At 37.6% G+C, this 17,361-nt stretch overlaps 1 protein-coding gene and 1 long non-coding RNA gene across 2 annotated transcripts in view; one reads left to right on the top strand and one right to left on the bottom strand.

Moving 5' to 3' along the window:
* LOC106867688 (endoplasmic reticulum-Golgi intermediate compartment protein 2) overlaps positions 1-17,361 on the bottom strand; it is a 51,287-nt gene that overhangs the window by 12,489 nt on the left and 21,437 nt on the right. The window contains exon 7 of the mRNA XM_014912632.3: positions 7,045-7,103. Within this exon, the coding sequence (XP_014768118.1) occupies positions 7,045-7,103 (59 nt within the window). The remainder of the gene's footprint in view (positions 1-7,044; positions 7,104-17,361) is intronic.
* Positions 1-17,361, top strand: part of LOC149134710 (uncharacterized) — a 59,151-nt gene that overhangs the window by 22,602 nt on the left and 19,188 nt on the right. The gene's annotated exons all lie outside the window — the stretch shown is intronic.

Below are 17,361 nucleotides of genomic sequence, written 5' to 3'. Positions count from 1 at the left end.
GACAACAGACATTAAATGATGATGACTGATTGATTAATTGACTGACTGACATAAATAATATTTGATATTTTAAGAAAATATTTCCTCTGTATCCATTATTCACAACACTTCACTGAGTGATTCTGAATTGGTGCAAATACTTCAATATTTGTTTGTCTTGTTTTGTTTTTTTATTTTTTTTTTTTTTTTGCACCTTTTATATTTATATTCTTTTATATTTGGGATATCTCAAGTTAGTTCAACTAACTTCTGAAATATTATATTTTTTAAGTTTGTCATGAATATTGTAATGGTGTCACATAACAGTTGTGTCTTTTGTTGTAGATAACAGTTTTGATTGGTTACCTAGAAAACACAATTTATATAATAGCAACGGCTTTGCTTTGTGTCAGTGTATTTGCAGGTGTGAAAATATGAGTGTGTGTGCATGTGAATATGGGAAATATGTGTGGGTATAACATTGGGATGAAATAGGTATCTGTGTGTGTGTGAGAGAGACAGAAAGAGACACAAAGAGAGCAAACATTTGTATATGTGTGTATGAGTTGATGGGAAGTATATGTGCCACAACTATGTCTATATGAAGTGAATATGTAGATATGCCGAGGTAGAGGTATAACTATGCATGTGTTTGTGTGCATGTACGTGTGTGTGTGTCTGTGTAAGTGTCTGTGGGATATGAGCTAGCGTGTATAGTGGAGTGTCGACAAATGTGTAGGTGGGCAAGAAAATATATAAAATGCCAGGTCATAATGTCAGTAATGAAACAGGGTGTGCTGTGCATCATAATAATTTAAACATTAAACTATAATTAAATATATAGCATAAACATTATAAAATATTTCAATACTGTAGAAATACAAAGGAAACCCACTTTGACAATAATAAAGGCTCTGTAACTCCTTCAAGAGTTACTATATCATCAATAAAATTTTCAACTTTATGAAGATGAGCCAACAAAGGAACCTCTATATGGTCGCTCACCCTGCTAGAAACAGTAGCCAAATCTACCTAAAATCACACTCTAACATCTTAAAAAGAGGCACATTGAATAATATAGGATAATGATGAACACAATGTCTGAGAAAAAAATGGGATGGTCACAGTTGGAATGTTTTAGCTATGGATTCACAATAATACCAGGGACTACACAACCATTTAATGAAAAGCACTGTGGTCAAGTCTCCCTGTTGGAGCTAATCCCTTTCCTAAGGCTTAAAATCAAGCTTAAGCTATTAGTTGTAAAGGAAGTGAAAGAGATCAACATAAGGCTGAATCTTCAAAAGTTTGAACCATCAGAAGCTTAGATCAATCTACAGGGATTGGTAAATAACATTGCAATATACAAAAAAAAAGGGGGTTAAAATTAAGACTCATTTAGCTTTTGTCTATCTTACGTCTGTCTGTTTCTTGTATTCAATACAACACCACTTGAGGAGACATAACTAGTGTTATATCAAAATGGCAACTACTTAACCACAGAAAACACATTTACAATGCAATGATTAGGACCAGTAAAATAATTGTTTCTAATATGGACACAAGGCTAACAATTTTGGAGGAAGGGGCTTAGACAGTTACGGTACACCCCCAACCCACCTGTACATGACTGGTATTTTATTAGACCCAGAAGGATGAAAGGCAAACTTGAGCTTAGCCATATTTGAACCCAAAACGTAAAAAGCCAGAAGACTACCACTCTAACAATTCTGCCAGCTCACCCCACTTGAAACTTATAAAATAATAAAACTATGCATATTTCCTTTATATCATGGATCAGAAGTTGATTCTTTCTATTTATCTTCTTCAATGCATAGACTTAAAATCATAGCTTTGAATAATTCATAGTTTACACAAACATTTGCTGAGTACTCTTGAAGAAAAATACATCACTAAATCTAATTATGAAGTACCTCATAAAGTACATATTTGATACTGAATATGTGTGTGTGTGTGTGTGTGTGTGTGTGTGTGTGTGTGTGTGCGTGCGTGTGTGTGTGTGTGTGTGTTGCACACACATATATGGCTGTGTGGGTGATAAGTGAACTTGTAAACTACATGGTTCCTGGTTCAGTCCAACTGCATGGCAACTCAGGCAAATATTTTCTACTATTGTCAACTGAAAGCCTTGTGAGAGGATATGACAGATTGAAACTGAAAGAAGCCCATTGTATACATGCATCATCATCATCATCATCATTTAACGTCCACTTTCCATGCTAGCATGGGTTGGACAATTTGACTGAGGACTGGTGAAACCAGATGGCTACACCAGGCTCCAATCTGATTTGGCAGAGTTTCTACAGCTGGATGCACTTCCTAATGCCAGCCACTCCGAGAGTATAGTGGGTGCTTTTACGTGCCACCGGCACGAAGGCCAGTCAGGCGGTACTGGCAACGGCCACGCTCAAAATGGTGTATTTTATGTGCCACCTGCACAGGAGCCAGTTCGGCGGCACTGGCAATGATCTCGCTCAAATGTCTTTACAAGTGCCATCTGGCACAAGTGCCAGGAAGGCAATGCTGGGCACAGGTGCCACACATGCAGTGTGTGAAAATTTTCACTGACTTTCGTTGTTGTTTTCAGCTACCCTGTGAGTAATAAACATAGCAGTAATAGAGGGGGTTCTTACCTACAGAAACATTTGTAGCTGAAACCCTTAATCCTTTAAGAAAACAGATTAAGTACCAGCTCATCAGACTGTGCATGTCAGCACAATGACAGCTTTACTGTTTTATAACCAGCTTCTATGCTTAAATAGCCTAAAGCTAGATGACTATCGAACCACTGTTGCAGGAGTAGAACCTGTTTAACCCTTTAGCATTCTGGACTGGCTCTTGTGCGGGTGCTACGTAAAATACACCATTTTGAGCGTGGCTGTTGCCAGTACCGCCTGACTGGCCTTCATGCGGGTGACATGTAAAAGCACCCACTACACTCTCTGAGTGGTTGGCGTTAGGAAGGGCATCCAGCTGTAGAAATTCTGCCAAATCAGATTGGAGCCTGGTGCAGCCATCTGGTTTGCCAATGCTCAGTCAAATCGTCCAACCCATGCTAGCATGGAAAGCAGACGTTAAACGATGATGATGATGATGATGATGATTATTCTGTCAAATGCTTTTTCCTTCACATTGTTTTTCAATTAATCATGCATTATCTCATAACTTTGAAATTTTGATGATGATGTGACATTTTTAGAATGGCATTGAAGAGTAGGTGTGATAGGCTGGATCTGGCTGGTTAACATAAAATATGTAGCATATTTTGGTTGGATATGGCCGGTTTAAATGTTAAAGAGCTGAATAGTTCTTTTTTTTTTAAATTTGGACAGGCAAATAAGAGCAAGGAGAGTCAGGACCTCGCTCAGGAACATGAGATTTAAACCCGATTACATTGCCAGGATCTCAAACTCATAGAAATAATAAAAAACATAATAATATGATAACAAAGAATAAACTAAATTACAAATCAATAATATAATAATAATAATGATAATATTGGTTTCAAATTTTCGCACAAGGCCAGCAATTTCAGGTAAATTGATTGCCTCTGCTCGTACTTATTCTCACAACCCTGAAAGGCTGAAAGGCAAAGTTGACCTTGGCGGAATTTGACCTCAGAACATGGAGACAGACAGATGAAATACTGCTAAGCATTTTGCCCAGCATGCTACCGGCTCTGCCAGCTCGCCTCCTAATAATAATGATAATATTAGTAATATAATAATAATAATGATAATAATAATAATAATAATAATAATAATAATAATAATAATAATAATAATAATAATAATAATCCATTACACTAAAGGCACAAGGCCTGAAATTTTGTAGGAGGTGATTAGTTGATTACATTGACCCCAGTGTTTCACAGATACTTAATTTATCAATTCTGAAAGGATGAAAGGTAAAATCAAGCTTGGCAGAATTTTAAGTCAGAATGTAAAGACAGACGAAATACTGCTAAGCATTTTTCCCAGAGTGCTAACAATTCTGCTAACTCATCACCTAATAAAAATGATAACATTAGTAATATAATAATAATAATAATAGCCTTAGAAATGAATAAGGGTCAGAAAGATACAATTTAAATCCTGGTTTAACCCTTTAGCATTCAGATTTTTCTATCAAATATAATACTTATTTATTCACTTTGTTTTGAATAAATTAAACATTATCTTGTAGCTTTGAGATTTTGATGATGTGAACATTTATTTTTTAGAGTGACATAGTAGAGTAGGTGTGAGCGACCAGATCTGGCTAGTTTGAGCATAAAACAAGTAGAGTAGTTTGTCCGGATATGGCCGGTTTGAATGCTAATGGGTTAAAGTTCACAGTGACCCATAATTTCAATATAACAATAGCTGATATAATTGGTGGTTGGTTTTTGGTGGCAGGTTGATTTCTCCAGTCATGTTTTACATTGTGCAGAGGGAAAGGAAGAGAGGGTAAAAGAAAGATAGAGAAAAAGTTAACATGAATGGAGCAGTAAGAGTGCATGTACTGGGCTGGGTGGCAGTTAATGAGTTGAGAAAAGGAATACTCAACAGAGAGAGGGGGGGGGAGAAAGAGAAAGAATCACAGAGGAGGAGAAATGAGAAATTCGTTTCTTCTAATTATACTTTAAGATAATAAATATTTTTCACTTGAAAGTTAGGATTCATTTCATCATTTTGTATAATCACCAAGAAATTTGATAAAGAATAAATAATTATAATTGTTGAATATATTCTGTCTTTCCTGATATTACCCACCGTAGTAAAAGTATATTTGCAACATTACCCATCATATGATGGCTAACATTTGCATATGTGTATGTGTGTGTGTGTGTGTGTGTGTGTAATCATCATCATCATTTTATGTCCCTGTTTCCATACTAGCATGGGTTGGTTGGTTCAACATGATGAGCTAACAAGCCAGATGGTTGTGCCAGGCTCCAATGTCTGCTTCAGTATGATTTCTACAGCTAGATACCCTCCCTAACGCTAACCATTTCACAGAGTGTGTGATATAGTAGAAGATATTTGCTTCAGGTTACACGTAACTGAGCTGAATCTGGAACCATGTGGTTGAGAAACTCACCAACACAGCCATGTGTGTATGTGTGTGTACATACATATGTATATATGTATGTATATATTATCATCATTTAACTTCCAGTCTCCATGCTAGCATGAGTTGAATGGTTTGACAAAGAGCTGGTTGTCTGAACTCCAACTGTCTGTTGTGGCATGGTTTCTATGGCTGCATGCCCTTCCTAACACCAACCACTTAACAGAGTGTACTGGGTGCTTTTATGCAATACCAGCACATGTGCTTTTTAAGTGGCACTGGTACCTATATATATATATATATATACACACACACACATAATGGATAATAAATATATATATTAATATATATTATCCATGATGTACTATAATATTTCCAGTTTTATCAACAAACATTACATGAGAGACAATGGCTTTGAGATTTAAATGAAAGATGACTGACTTCAATTACTATTAGTTCAAGCCTTGTTGCAGCCATCGTGTGTAGGAAGGAGGAGTTGCTTATTAATATACTTGCCAAATATTTGCCTAACTAACAATACAATCCACCATTACACGCTCATGGTGTAATGGTTACCAGTAGGAAAAAGTATTAAACCATAAGAGATAATTAACCTAAAATACAAATATTTTCAATTAGGCAATTTTATGAGAGAGAGAGCGAGGGAAAGAGTTTTATAACTACCGCGAAGGCTTGAAAGAAATGAAGCTAGCATACTATGCTGGATGGGTAATGTTGGGTGTGCATGAGCGACAAAGTGTAAATGATTTAAGAGGATAACTGGGTATAAGAGGCATCAGATGTTGTGTGCAAGAGAGAAGACTATACTGGTTTGGTTATGTGATGTGTATGGATGAGGACAGCTGCATAAAGAAGTGTCAAGCTCTAATTGTGGAGGGAACATGTGGAAGGGGTAGACCCAGGAAAACATGGGAGGAAGTGGTAAGAAAGGATCTTTGGATGTTGGACCTCACTGAGGAAATGACAAGGAACCAAATGTGGCAATTTGCTGTACTTGAGAAGATGTGTAATGCTAAGTAAAACCACTGTCTTCCACACATACAGGGTTGTCCTTTCAGGAGCTGGTGCCACATAAAAAGCAGCTGTGCTGGTGGCACGTAAAAAGCACCTAGCATGCTCTGTTAAGTGGTTGGCATTAGGAAGGGCATCCAGCCATGGAAGCCATGCCACAATAGACAGTTGGAGTTTGGACAGCTCCCAGCTGGCCAGCTCCATGTCAAACCATCCAACCCATACAAATATGGAAAGCGGATGTTAAATGATGATATTGATGATGAGACTATAGTATTCTTAACAAAGGCTCTATTCTACTATCTGTTGTTGGCTTCATCTCATATCCAAGAATTTAGTTTCTTCTTTGCAGAATGCTTCCCTCATCGTGATGGCGTTGATGACTGAGTAGATCAATTCTTGCATAGAAAAGTCAGTGGTACTGATTGCATCGTAATGATGGTGGAGGATAAGGTTGATCTCGTCAAGCTGTTCTCTCCTGTCTTTTGATTTCTTCTTTTTCTCTTTTAGAGGCTTCGAAGTTTTTGGTTCCGCTGGTGATGGAACACTGCGACTTAGTACAGTCTCAAGCTTGTGTTTCAAATGACTTCACATATAAGTATAAATAAAGAATTGATATATAAATGAAATGTGCTTAAGGTAAACAAGGAGTATGGATTAAACAGGCTTTACAACAAGTTACAACAGGCCTGTTGTAACTATTTTGATTCATTTTTGTGCTATTTGCATAATGATTGATTGAATATGGAAAAATATGAAGATGAAGGTCAAAAGAGTTAGATAAAGCATGACTGAGAAATAAAGGGTGCATGAAGATAAAACAGAGGTGCCAGGAATTAACAGAAGAATAAGGAGGGATTATAAGAGAGACACAAAAAAGAGAGAGAAAAGAGAGGGAGACAGAACAGCAATAAAAAGATAAGAGAGTGACTACAAGAGGAAATAAAGTTTTATACAAACCATTCTCGCCAACAAGAAGAGCTAAATGAGCATGACCTCGTGGTATTACTGGTATGGACCTGCAAGATAATCAAATGCAGGTATATAAGAGTGAGGAACAGTAAACAAAATATATAAATATGAGAACAGTAAGCAAAATATATAAATATGGGAACAGTAAACAAAATAGTTTCCACTGATATATATTTCTGAGACTGAAGAGAGTATATAGATCAGGGGTGAGGAACCATTTTAGTGCAGCGGGTTAAAATTTCCAAAGAAAAAGATGCGCGGGTGGATCACAAGTTCTAACTCTGTGTGAATTTTTGTAAATCTTGCATATAACTATGTATAATTTGATATACATTAATAAAGATAAGTTTAACACATTAAATTAAGACTGTAATATCTTCATTAATACCGCTACTGAATTTAGGACGTTTATATTACTTATGAGGCATTCTTTATTTTTCAGCTAGAGTGTAGTTGGATCTCAAGGGGGTAGTACAAACCTGTGGAGGCGCAATGACCCAGTGGTTAGGGCAGCGGACTCACGGTCATAGGATCGCGGTTTCGATTCCCAGACTGGGCGTTGTGAGTGTTTATTGAGCGAAAAACACCTAAAGCTCCACGAAGCTCCGGCAGGGGATGGTGGCGAACCCTGCTGTACTCTTTCACCACAACTTTCTCTCACTCTTACTTGCTGTTTCTGTTGTGCCTGTAATTCAAAGGGTCAGCCTTGTCACACTGTGTCATGCTGAATATCCCCGAGAACTACGTTAAGGGTACACGTGTCTGTGGAGTGTTCAGCCACTTGCACGTTAATTTCACGAGCAGGCTGTTCCGTTGATCGGATCAACTGGAACCCTCGACGTCGTAAGCGATGGAGTGCCAACAACAACAAGTACAAACCTAGTGAAAACAAAATTTCCATACAAATGGTAATTACTGGACAATTTTCTGTTCGACTCTTGCCGTTATAAGTCGTAGTAGAACAGCAACCTATTTCGCAAACAGGCATACGAATATTGTATAAATTTTATAACTGCAAAATTTACTATATTTTGTACACACAAATATACCAGCCTGTGGGCGCAATAAAGTGGGCTCGCAGGCACAATAAAATGGGCTCGCAGATGCAATTGCACCTGCAGGCAGGGGTTTCTCCACCCCTGATTTACATTAGCTAAACAAAAGAAGTATATTAGTAGAAAATAGACTTAGATAGGAACATAAGTGAGACAGTAAATAATAACTTGAACAGCAACAGTGACAGAAACAGAGGCAGGTGTAGGCATAATAGCTGAATCTTAATTTCTAAATTTTGAGAGAGAGAGAGCGGGGGGTAACTGCCAATGAAGACAAGCTATTATTAGCTATCTTTTGTCAAGTTTCTTCCAATAAAAATTAACTTATTTATCTTTTATAATTATGCATGCAAATTTCATTTGGTTCTCATAACAAAACACCAAATTTAGATTAATTTGCAATAAGAGTGGTTCAGTATTTTGTTAATTAATTAAAAGCAGGGGAAAATAGGAGTAGTTCTAGAGTGACTTTGAGAAGAATGAAGTACGGTGATGTGAAATCACATTGAGTGTGGCCCTGTAAGTTCATATTTTTGAAGTTCAATGCATTTAGGAGAGAGAGAGGGAGGGAGGAATGAAGGTGTCACTTATATTTTACTAGTTATCATTATTCTAACATCCTACTGCTTTGCAAATATTCAGTATTGCTTGATATGTTAGATACTCAAATGCCATAAGTGATGTATGCCAGCTCACTGCCTTTAATGCCATGAGTAATATCAGAATGTATTTCACAATGGAGCAGCTCAGAAGATGAATAAGATATTAAAGAATTCCAGCGGTTCATGAGCCATGACCTCCTGCCAGGCCTTATCTCTGCCAAAATGAGATACTTGCATCAGTATCAGTGAGTTTACTGGTAATAGCAGAAGCAATGAGAGAGGTACTGTTCTACTATTCTACATCTTCTTCAATCATTATATCTTAATTACAAAGTGGTGATTATTCAGAGCAGAACCTGGCTCAGTAGTTAGAGTGTCAGGCTCACAATCATGAGGTAGTGAGTTCAATTCTCAGACCAGGCTCCGTGTTGTATTTTCGAACAAGACACTTTAGATCATGTAGCTCCAGTTCATTCAGCTACAGAAATGAGTTGTGATGTTACTGGTGCCAAGCTGTGTCGGCCTTTGCTTTTACCTTGGATGACATCAGTGGCATGGAGAGGGGAGGCTGGTATGAATGGGCAACTGCTGGTCTTCCATAAACAATCTTGCCCAGACTTGTGCCTCAGAGGGGAACTTTCTAGGTGTATCTCATGCTCATTCATGACCAAAGTGGGTCTTTACCCTTGATGGAGCATCAAATAATGTTAGGATGAAAATGAGGGCCACAAAACTATTTTTTATTTTTTAGTATGCCACTGTGTTAACCACTGGCTTGAAATTAATGCAGTGATACTGTAAACAGAGTTGTAGGTTCAAATTATCTTCAGATATTTTCTGATAAATTAGGTGCCTTATAAGTCTCTAAAGAATCAAAATGAGTTAATAGCAGGGGCAGCAGTTCTTCATAATCAACTGATGGACATTGAGCATATTTCCAATGTGATTTAGGCTGCTTCATCTTGCCAAACTGTAAAAGCAATCTTTTAAAAGTTACTTGGAAACATTTTGGTTAAGTGATCTGTCATGCTTCAAGACTCAATGCAGAAAGAGTAAAGTATAAAGGGCAGAGAAACATCTTAAGAGTCATTTATCATCATCATCATTGTTTAACATCCACTTTCCATGCTGGCATGAGTTATTTGGTTTGACTGGAACTGGCCAGGCATGAACCTGTACCATACTTTTGTGTCTGTTTTGGCATGGTTGTTATGGCTGGATGCCCTTACAAACACCAACCACCCAGCAAAGTGGACTGTTGACAGAATGCTTTCTGCATGGCACAAGCACAGGAGAGGTTGATATTGGCAAGGTTTTTATAGTTGGATGCCCTTCCAAATGCCAACCTCTTTACAGTATAATTTGCTCTTATTGAAGCACAGTTTAGGAAAGTTAATCTGAACTCGCACTTAAATTGAATTTGTACACCTAGTAAAGCATACAGAAGAAATTAAATGAACTATTATGGTTCTTGATTGTTAAATAGTGTCACCAAAAACATATAATGCTCAAGTGCAGAAAGGTAACAAGCCAGACATCTTACAGTGTGAATTTGAGGAATGGTAAAGTACCTGCTACAATGTAAGCAAAGTTTTTGAAGATCTTGATAAAAATTAAGAAATCCAAGTTCTCTGAATTTATGACAACTTTTAACACCATCATCCTCACTATTTAATGTGTGTTTCATGCTGACATGGACTGGACAGTTTCACAGGAACTGGTGAGCCAGAAAACTGCACTGAGCTTCTACTGTCTGATTTGGCATGGTTTCTACAGTTGGATGCCCTTTCTAATGCTGAACACTTTACACAGTGTACTGGGTGCTTTTTCATGTAGCACCAGCGAAGTCACCAAGTAACTTGCAAGTTGAGACCCCTTAATTGAGAAGGCGAGTAGTATTAAGGAAGGTAGTTTTGTGTCAGGTGATGAGAAGTTAAGGTATGCTAGAGGGACAAAAACAAATGTTTTGCTGTAGAAGTGATACATGGCAACCCCATTTGGAAGGGAGAGAAGATGCATTAGAAGATATGTTGGGGTTGTATCCTCAAGTTACATGGAGGTGAATATAAGCAGATAATTCAACAATAAATGTAAAAAGTGAACTAGGCAAAATATTTAGGTATTAGCAATATCCCCATCACCCCTCAAAAACAGTTAACTTTCTATCTTTGAGAATAATGATTTAAACAAATGGCAGAACAGTTTGGGAACATGGTGGGTTATACATCAGGGTGTACAGGGAAATTAAGAAATATAAAGGTAACGCAATTTTTAGCTGTTACTAACAGTTGTAAGTACAGTGTCTACAGTAGAATAAGGTTTTCTCTATCAAAATGAGACCCTGGAAAATATGTGAGGACATGACTTTTTAAAAGCAGAAGATATACTGAATAAATGACAAACAGGTTTGATTCCCAGACCATGTGTTGCGTTGTGTTGAGCTCTTGAGCAAAGCACTTCATTTCATGTTGCTCTGCAATCATTTCGACATCTGACATGTGGCACCCGTTGCACCTGTACAGGTAATATCAATCTGATGAAGGGAGTGAGCTTATGTCTACATAAACATTTGATGACTATAAACGAATCAACTGTGTGCTTGTTCGGTAAGAAGTTGTCAAAACCTTTCTGGCGTTTAATGACAGGAGAGTCCATCATATATATATATAGCGAAATCGGGATGGCACCTGTGCCCAGCATCGCCTTTCTGGCACTTGTGCACGTGGCATGTGTAATGGACTTTCGAGCAAGATCATTGCCAGTGCCCCTGGACTGGCTCTTGTGCTGGTGGCACATAAAATACACCATTTGAACGTGATCGTTGCCAGTACTGCCTGACTGGCCTCATGCAGGTGGCACATAAAAGCACCCACTACACTCTCAGAGTGGTTGGCGTTAGGAAGGGCATCCAACTGTAGAAACTCTGCCAAATCAGATTGGAGCCTGGTGTAGCCATCCGGTTTCACCAGACCTCAGTCAAATCGTCCAACCCATGCTAGCATGGAAAACGGACGTTAAACGATGATGATGATATATATATATATATATATATATATATATATATATATATATATATATATATGTATATATGTATATATATATATATATATGTATATATATATGTATATATATATATATATATATATATGTATATATATATGTATATATATATATATATATATGTATATATATATATATATATATATATATATATATATATATATGTATATATATATATATATATATATATATATGTATATATACATATATATATATATATATATATATATATATATATATATATATATATATATATATATTGCTGATAATACTGAGGAAGTGAGTTGACTACATTACATAATAGAGCCAACAAGCTAACAGAATAATTAATAATGACAATTGACTTGTAGAAACACATGTTAAGTTATAAGTTATACAAAGCCTAAAATACCAATTATGTATTTTGTGAGTACACATACACCTGTGTGTATGTATACATGTGACATGTGTCTATGTATCTAATGTAGATTATATATCACCAATATAACTCCTACAGGCCATCCCCATGTAAACCCCAAGCATAAATCTTAGATTGTGAACTTAGTTCCCAAACTTACATCCATCAATGGATACAGAGAAGCAAATTATGAAAATGAGAGATGGGGGAGGTTTATTACTTGCAAGTAAAATCATAAAAGGTTCATTACTTGACAGAGAAAGGGGGATACTAGGAGAGTAAAAAAGAGGAAGAAAGGGGTGTTGAGAGAGAGAATAAGAAGAGAGTAGAGAGAGTGAAAGAATAGAGACAAAGACAAGAGTACAGGGAGAAAGAGAGTAGAGAGATAAAATGCAGAGACAAAGTAGAAAGCAAGAGAGTGAAAACTATAGAAAAAGAAAGAAAAGGGGGGAAAATAGAGAGTGAAGGTATAGAGGGGGAGAGTAGAGAGAGAGAGAGAGAGAGGGATTGAACAGAATTTTGATTCTACCAAAGACACACAACACTGAACAAGTAGACTGATTATCCAATTACTTCGAAATGTATAATACAAACAACAGACGTAATGTAGTTCAGAGCCAACAGATGGCATTGAAATTAACATCTGAATGGCAACACTGCTGTGAACAAAATTATCGTAAAATTGTTCCACAATTCCATTCAGTGGACAAAACATGAACACAAAAGATTGTTGTACAACAGGTATCGCACACACACAAGCAACTTCACATAGACAGATACAAGTAATATTATTGAAGTAACAAGTTGTACAATGTTCAGGTCGCCAAAACTCTTAATTAACAGTTTTCTATTTTTCATTTAGGCTGGGCAAAGTTCAGAGAGTTTCTGCCTCTGTTAGTAACAAAGAGCCCCTCCTTCAGAATGAAATGTAGACTGTTTGCTACCTGTGTGCGAACAGCCATGCTCCATGGCAGAGAAACATGGCCTGTGACTGCAGAGGACATGCAAAAGCTTCAAAGAAATGAAACTAGTATGCTTTGTTGGATGTGCAATGTCAGTGTGCAGGAGTGACAGAGCATAAGTGTCTTGAGAGAAAAACTGGGCATAAGAGGCATCAAATGTAGTGTGCAAGAGAGACGAATGCACTGGTATAGTCATGTGAAGCAAATAGATGAGGACAGCTGTGTAAAGAAGTGCCGATCTCTAACTGTGGAAGAGGTAGACTCAGAAAAACATGGGACAAGGTGGTGAAGCATGATCTTCAAATGGACCTCACGGAGGTGATGACTAGTGACAGAGACCTTTGGTGATATGCTGTGCTTGAGAAGACCCATCAAGCCAAGTAAAATTGAAGTCATGGCCTTTGCTGGTGTCATGTAAATAGCACCCATGAAATTGTAATTGTGGCCATTGCTGGTACCATGATCTTCAAATGTTGAGTCTCATGGAGGTGATGAGGTGATGGCAAGTGACCAAGACCTTGGCGATATGCTGTAGTTAAGAAGACTTGTCAAGCAAAGTGAAATCATAGTTGTGACCATTGTCAATGTCATGTAAATGGTACTTGTGAAATCGTAGATGTGGCTGTTGCCAGTATAATGTAAATGGTACCTGTGCCAGTGGCATATAAAAAGCACCCACTACACTCTCGGAGTGGTTGGCATTAGGAAGGACATTCAGCCGTAGAAACCATGTCAAATCAGATTGGAACCTGGTGCACCTCTCCAGCTTACCAGTTTCGTTCAAACCATCTAACCAATGTCAGCATGAAAAGTGGACGTTAAATATATCACAAACTGTTACTCAGAGTTTCACATAACTGACCATCAGGTCAACTTTTAGAACAATACAATGTTTTATAAACAGTTGTCAACTTTCAAAAATTCCTTTCTGTCTGAATTAGTTTGTGGAAGTTTTCAACTTCAATAAGGCATTGTACTTTACTCTACCTTTGGTATTTGAGTTCTATTTTCTCCACTTCACTTCGCACTTATGCACTCAAGTGTGTATATGTGTGTGTGTATATATATATATATATATATATATATATATATATATATATATATATATATATATATATATAAGCAATGTTAAATCTCTGAACGAGGTATTAACAGTAACTGCACGATAAAGTGAAGTATATTTGCCACTTAAATGTGGCTGACCCTGAGGGGTGGATGTTACTGTTGCTTTTAGCCCCAGGAGGACATCTCCTCCAGCTGGCTATCGACACACATCTGTGTCCTGTCTGTATTTGCCAAGGGAAGTTATCTTTCCCATCTTGATCTACAATAACTACGTACTCGAGTTTCAGGGTTATTTCCCTTCTTCAGCATACGACAATCGCCGACCTTCAATGCAAAAGATGATTCTTCGCAAATATATATAACTTTTTCCTGGGACTAAAAGCAACAGTAACATCCACCCCTCGGGGTCAGCCACATTTAAGTGGCAAATATACTTCACTTTATCATGCAGTTACTGTTAATACCTCGTTCAGAGATTTAACATTGCTTGTTTTCACTTTTTCGATATCAGTGAATAATTTCACTGGAAAAAGTTATATATATTTGCCAAGAATTATCTTTTGCATCGAAGGTCGGTGATTGTCGTACGCTGAAGAAGGGAAATAACCCTGAAACTTGAGTACGTACGTATCGTAGATCAAGATGGGAAAGATAACTTCCCTTGGCAAATACAGATGGGACACAGATGTGTGTCGATAGCCAGCTGGAGGAGATGTCCTCCTGGGGCTAAAAGCAACAGTAACATCCACCACTCGGGGTCAGCCACATTTAAGTGGCAAATATACTTCACTTTATTGTGCAGTTACTGTTAATACCTCGTTCAGAAATTTAACATTGCTTGTTTTCACTTTTTCGATATCAGTGAATAATTTCACTGGAAAAAGTTATATATATTTGCCAAGAATTATCTTTTGAATCGAAGGTCGGCGATTGTCGTACGCTGAAGAAGGGAAATAACCCTGAAACTCGAGTACGTACGTATCGTAGATCAAGATGGGAAAGATAACTTCCCTTGGCATATACAGACAGGACACAAATGTGTGTCGATAGCCAGCTGGAGGAGATGTCCTCCTGGGGCTAAAAGCAACAGTAACATCCACCCCCCGGGGTCAGCCACATTTAAGTGGCAAATATACTTCACTTTATATATATATATATTTATATATATATACTTTTAGTGTTAACATTCCAAAGGAAGAGTACTCCCTACCAGATTAGAGGTTAATATATTGATACTTTGTAAGGCAGTGAGCTGGCAGAAATGTTAGCAAGCCAGGCAAAATGCTTTATGTTCCGAGTTCAAATTCCGCCGAGGTTGACTTTGTCTTTCATCCTTTCAGGCGTCGATAAATTAAGTACCAGTTGTGTACTAGGGTTGATCTAATTGACTGGCCCCCTCCCCCAAAATTTCAGGCCTTGTGCCCAGAGTAGAAAAGAATGTTTAGCTTGGTCAAGTCAGTCTCTTACTACAATTGAGTTTTGTCTGTGCATTCTCGAGGTCATCAGGCAAGTTATGAGATATATATATATATATATATATATATATATATATATATATATAATAAATGCCAAAACAAATTTCTGTGTGTCAGTGTGTCACACTTTGACCCCCTCTACTATTCCTCCTGCTGGGGTGAATGTAATAGTAGGCGTAGAGACAGTGAGGGCAGTAGTAGGTTGACAGTTGTGATGGTAATAGGATGATAGTAATAGTGTGAGCTGTAGTTGTGATAGAGGCGGGGGCAACGGTGATGATGGTGCTGGTGGTCAGGGATGACGGTGATAGTAAGTGATGTGATTAAAAACAATGGTGATGGTGGAGGAGGGGAAGGCAGCAAAGTCAAAGGTATTGATGGTGGTGGTGTCAGTAGTCTGAATGGTGTGTGTATGGCAGTTGTGGTGGTGATGATGGTGACACTAGTGGTGATGGCTGAAAACAATCAACAGAAAGAGAGAGAGAAAGAAAGAGGTTAGACATAAAAAAGAATTGTACTGATCTCTGAATGGGAAGACAAAAAATGTTTATCATGCAGCTTTGCAATAATTTCCAAGTCGACAAATTATATTGTTGTTTTGATGAAAATTGTTCATTGCTTGAAAAATATTGGTCAAGTTTAATAAAATATACATACATACATACATACATACATATGCACACACATGTTTGTGTGTATATGAATATATGTATGTATGTGTATGTGTATCATGATTTTGATTATCAAGTTATATCTGCTCTGAATGTGGAGGCGCAATGGCCCAGTGGTTAGGGCAGCGGACTTGCGGTCATAGGATCGCGGTTTCAATTCCCAGACTGGGCGTTGTTAATGTTTATTCAGCGAAAACACCTAAAGCTCCACGAGGCTCTGGCAGAGGATGGTGGCAAACCCTGCTGTACTCTTCCACCACAACTTTCTCTCACTCTTACTTCCTGTTTCTGTTGTGCCTGTAATTCAAAGGGTCAGCCTTGTCACACTGTGTCACGCTGAATATCCCCGAGAACTACGTTAAGGGTACACGTGTCTGTGGAGTGCTCAGCCACTTGCACGTTAATTTCACGAGCAGGCTGTTCCATTGATCAGATCAACTGGAACCCTCGATGTCATAAGCGACGGAGTGCCAACAACAACAACAACAACGACAACATCTGCTCTGAATACATTTGTAAGCTGTTGTGCTGTAAGAAGAGGATTGTCACATTTCAAAACCAGCTTCTTTGTTTGAGACTGACAAAGATCTTTTAACTGGGGGGTTTAGAAAGTACTGAATACATACAAGGACAAAAAAATAAAAGTACTTTTTGTGTTGGACAAAGTTTAGTATATATGCATGTAGAAATAGTGAAAAATAATTGCATGAGGTCAAAGTACACAAATGAGAATAGTAAATAGTTGTGGAGAATAGTGAAAATTTTATATTGACAAGTAGGTGCACAAGTGACAATATTGAATCACTGTACATAGGTGAGAAGGTTTAGTTTGAGTACTTGAATGAGAATAATGAAAATAGTCTTTTGGGTGTCTACAAAAAAGGTTGATTGAGAGTGCTAAAGTTCAGCATGTGCAGGAGAGATAGTGATTGTCATAGTTTTACCTATGTATAATGCATTAGAAAGTTTGCAAGTAATGTGGTATATGAGGTAGACAGAAGTGCAACTATATGAGGTA

This window comes from Octopus bimaculoides, chromosome 7 (genome assembly GCF_046866305.1).
Source record: "Octopus bimaculoides isolate indiv1 chromosome 7, ASM4686630v1, whole genome shotgun sequence".
Classification (NCBI taxonomy): domain Eukaryota; kingdom Metazoa; phylum Mollusca; class Cephalopoda; order Octopoda; family Octopodidae; genus Octopus; species Octopus bimaculoides.
Note: the sequence above shows the minus strand (reverse complement) of the source record. Positions and strands in the feature narration are given on the sequence as shown.